The sequence below is a fragment of the Aureococcus anophagefferens genome, assembly GCF_000186865.1.
Source record: "Aureococcus anophagefferens unplaced genomic scaffold AURANscaffold_7, whole genome shotgun sequence".
NCBI lineage: Eukaryota > Pelagophyceae > Pelagomonadales > Pelagomonadaceae > Aureococcus > Aureococcus anophagefferens.
The window spans coordinates 807,476-811,667 of record NW_008705567.1 but is presented as its reverse complement, the minus strand read 5'-3'; the positions used below and the strand labels follow the sequence as shown (position 1 = coordinate 811,667).

General features: G+C 74.9%; 1 protein-coding gene across 1 annotated transcript in view; it reads left to right on the top strand.

The window, feature by feature from the left end:
* Positions 1-947: 947 nt before the first annotated feature.
* AURANDRAFT_63480 (hypothetical protein) overlaps positions 948-4,192 on the top strand; it is a gene marked incomplete at both ends in the record, with an annotated part of 3,981 nt that continues 736 nt past the window's right edge. The window contains 3 exons of the mRNA XM_009038108.1: positions 948-1,211; positions 2,048-2,303; positions 2,610-4,047. Of these exons, the coding sequence (XP_009036356.1) occupies positions 948-1,211; positions 2,048-2,303; positions 2,610-4,047 (1,958 nt within the window). The remainder of the gene's footprint in view (positions 1,212-2,047; positions 2,304-2,609; positions 4,048-4,192) is intronic.

The window sequence follows — 4,192 nt, the reverse complement described above, 5'->3', positions numbered from 1 at the left end:
GCGCACGCGCCGCCGTCGAGGAGCGACGGCGTCGCCGGCGTGTCGTCGTGGTAGCGCGCGTTCGGGTAGGTCTCGGCGTCGTCGGCCCAGGGCGGGCCGGCGTCGTCGGCGCACTGCTGCGACGGGCCCTCGGGGCTCGCGAGGCCCGCGCCGCCGCCGTGGGGCGCGAGCGTCGGGCGCGGCGTCGACGACGTCGGCTCGGGCGTCTCGCAGCCGCAGGACGTCGGGGAGGCCTCGTAGCCCGTGCGGTCGCCGAGGCCCTCCTTGGCGCACCGCTTGGCCTTGCCCTTGGTCCAGCCGCAGTTCTTCTTGCTCTTCTTGTAGTACCACGACGCGTCGTCGGCGGGACAGTCATCGTCCTCCTCGTCGCAGGCGCCGCAGGTCTCCGCGCACGCGAGGTCGGCGCCGCTCTTCTGGCAACGCTTCTTCGCCTTCTTGGCGACCCAGTCGCAGTCCTTCGACTCCTTCTTGTAGTACCAGCTCGACGAGTCCTCGCAGGAGGCGTTGTCGCAGTAGCCGTCGCAGGCCTCGCAGCCGGCCTCGCAGGCGCTCTGCATGGAGCCGTCCTTCTGTTCGAACTGCTCGGCGCCGTAGGCCGCGCACCACGATCCCGTGAGGACGTCGGAGGAGCAGTCGTTGCCGGAGTCGTCCCGCCACTCGGCGCCGGAGGCGGACGCGGCGGCGGCGACGAGCAATTTGAACGCGCGGAGCTGCATGGTCTTCTTGTTTTGCTGCGTGCTAGGCGGGACTGTGCTTGCTATTTCGCCATGCGTGCCGAGAAGTCGAGGGGCATTGTGGCGGCACCCAAATTTGTTGGACTAGGTATTGAAGGGGATGCCCGACCTCGGTTCCGTTTGTTGCGTGCAAGGCCGACACGATGCCCCAAGAAGCCTCTTTCGCTGCCCCGACAAAACGCCCATCTCCATGGGGATGCTCTATCGACGCCGATGTTCCGCCGAATCGTGAGCGTTCTGGTCGCCGTCGCGGCCGGCGCCGCGGGCGCGTCGCCCTGGGCGGACGAGCGGCGCGAGCTCCAGGTCTGCGTCTGCGGCGGCCCGCCCATGTGCACCGACGGCGGCTGCTACGAGCCGCTCCAGGGCCAGGACTGCGACAACGGCAGCCCGCCGGAGCAGGATCTCTGCGCCGACTGCTCGTCCTGCAACACGGGCGCGCCGACGAGCCAGCCGGCCGCCGAGCGGCGCGCCCACGGAGTACTTCTGCTACTGCTCCACGAGCAAGCCCGTCTGCATCGAGGGCGGCGTCGACGCGTGCTACGAGCCCCAGGGCGGCCTGCCCTGCGACAACGGCTCGCCGCCGAACAACCAGCTCTGCGACGACTGTGTGACGGTGTGCATCGAAGATCCGACGCCGGAGCCGTCCGTGTCGCCGACGACGGCGACGCCGACGACGGCCGCGCCGACGCCGCCGCCGTCCTCCGCGCCGAGCGGCGCGCCATCCAGCAACCCGAGCCCGAGCCCGTCGTCGCCGCCGTCGGCGTCGCCGTCCGCGGCGCCGGCGCCGCAGCCGTCCGCGGCGCCGGAGCCCGCGCCGACGACGGCGTCGCCCGCGCCGACGCCGCGGCCCGCGCCGCAGCCGACGACGGCGCCGACGGCCGAACCAACGACCGCCGCGCCGTCGAGCGCGCCGTCCGCGGCGCCCACGGCGCCTCCGTCGAGCGCGCCGACGGCGTCGCCGTCGCCCGCGCCGGCGCCGGCGCCGTCCGCGAGCCCGTCGCCCGCGCCGTCGCCCGCGCCGTCCGCGGGCCCGTCCGCGCGCCCGTCCGCCGGTCCGTCGCCCGGTCCGTCGCCCGCGCCCTCGGCGAGCCCCTCGTCGCGTCCCTCGGCGAGCCCCACGGCGCCTCCGTCCTCCGGCCCGACCGCCGCGCCGTCCGCGGCCCCGACCGCGGCGCCGTCCGCGTACGCCGACGACGGCGCTCCCGTCCGCGGCCCCAACGATCTCGTCGATCCCGACGCCGGCGCCGTCGGCGTCGCCCGTCCCCACGGTCCCGCCGACGCATACGCTGTGCGACCCGGGCTACTACTCCGAGGACGTCACGGGCGCGGGCTGCGCCGCGTGCCCGGCCGGAAAAATATCCGCCGAGGCCGGCGCGTCGGCCTGCGCCATGTGCCCCGTGAACACCTACGCGTCGACCGTGGGCTCGACGGAGTGCGTCGACTGCGCGGCCGGCCGCCAGTCGGCTTTGGGGTCCCAGACCTGCGGCTTCTGCGCGGCGGGCCAGTACGAGACCGTCGACGGCGACGGCGACGCCGCGTGCGTCGACTGCGACGCGGGCGCCTACCAGCGTCCTGTGGCGGTGACGATTTTCGAGAGATTTCGACCGGGAAAACGAAGAGACATCGTTATGCTCGGTAGGCACCTACAGCCCCGTCGGGTTCTACTGCCTGAGCTGCGCTTTGCAGGGCAGCACAAGAGAGCGAAATTCCCAACTTCAAAGGCTCCGATCTCGGCCATTTTCCACTCGTTTCGGCTGATTTTTGGACGAGCGATCATCTCTCGGAGCGCTCTCGAAGCGTGGGTGCTGTTTCCGAAACGCGCGCGCGCGGAACACTCACGTTGAAGCGACGTTGAATCACCCTTGTGCTGCCCAGGCGGCGCGGGGTCCGCGACCGCGGACACGGTGGACTGCGTCGTCTGCGCCGCGGGCACCTACAGCGCCGGCGACGCGAACTCGGAGTGCGCGCCGTGCGCCGCCGGGCGCGCGTCGTCCGCGGGCGCGTCGGCCTGCGACGCCTGCGACGCCGGCCGCTTCGCGAACGCTACGGGCGCGGCGACCTGCGACCTCGCGGCGCCGGGCTTCTACGTCGCCGAGGCCGGCGCGGCGGCGCCGGAGCCGTGCCCCGCGGGCACGTTCAGCGCCGGCGCCGCGGCCACAGCCTGCGAGGCCTGCCCCGCGGGCACGTACGCCGCCGGCGCCGGCGCGACGGCCTGCGCGATCGCGAGCGAGGACACGTACGTCGCGGCGCCGGGCGCGTCGGAGGCGACGGCCTGCGCGGCGGGCCTCTGCGCGGGCGCCGCGGCGACGGAGTGCGCCGACTGCTACGCCGTCTGCGACTTTTTGCCGACCACAAACCCGACGACGCTGCGCCCGACGACGGCGGCGCCGACGCCGCGGCCGAGCCCGGCGCCGTCGCCGTCGCCGACGCCGCCGCCGACCGCCGCGCCGACGCCGCGGCCGTCGCTCGCGCCGACCGTCGCCACGGCCGCCCCGAGCCCGAAACCGACGCCCGCGCCGTCGCCCCGCCCGTCCGCCGCGCCGACGACCGCGGCCCCGAGCGCGAGGCCGTCCGTCGCGCCCACGGGCGCGTTCCTGCGGATCTCGTCCGTCGGCGTCGGGTCGACCTGCGTCCTCAACGAGGCCTGCGTCCTGTCGTGGACGTTCCAGGGCGACGGCTGCGAGACGCTCGACGTCTCCGTCGTCGACGGCGACGGCGACCTCGTCACTTCGGAGACCACGGACAACGACGGCCAGGAGATCAAAGAATTACCCGGCGACGGCGACCTCGACGGCCAGACCTTCACGCTGACGCTCGCGTGCTCCGACGACGCGGCGCTCGCCGACGCCTACGACTTTCTCGTGTCCTTTTATCCCGCGCCGTCTCCGGCGCCGACGCCGGCCCCGACGCCCGAGCCGTCGTCCAAACCCACGGCGACGCCCTCCGGCGCGCCGTCGCCGCGACCGTCGCCGGCGCCGACGCCCGCGCCGACGCCCGCGCCGTCGGCGGCGCCCTCCGGCGCGCCGTCGCCGCGACCGTCGCCGCCCCCGAGCCCCGCGCCGACGCCCGAACCGTCCCCGAAACCGACGCCGTCGCCGTCCACCGCCGCCCCCTCGGCCAACTGCGCGCCCGGCTTCGTCGTCGCCGACGACGACGCGTCCGAGTGCCCGGCCGGGACCTACGGCCTCGCGGGCGAGTCCTACTGCGTCGACTGCCCCGCGGGCTCCTTCGCGGCCGCCGCGGGCGCGACGACGTGCACGGTCGCGTCCGCGGGGTCCTCCGTGCCCGCGGCGGGGTCCACCGCGCAGACCGCGTGCGCCCGCGGGACGTACGCCGCGAGCACCGGCATGAGATCGTGCGCCGCGTTGCCCCGCGGGCGCCTACGCCCCCGCCGCCGGCGCCACGGCGTGCACGCGGGCGTCCGCCGGGTTTTATGTCGCTTCGGACTGGGCCGTCGC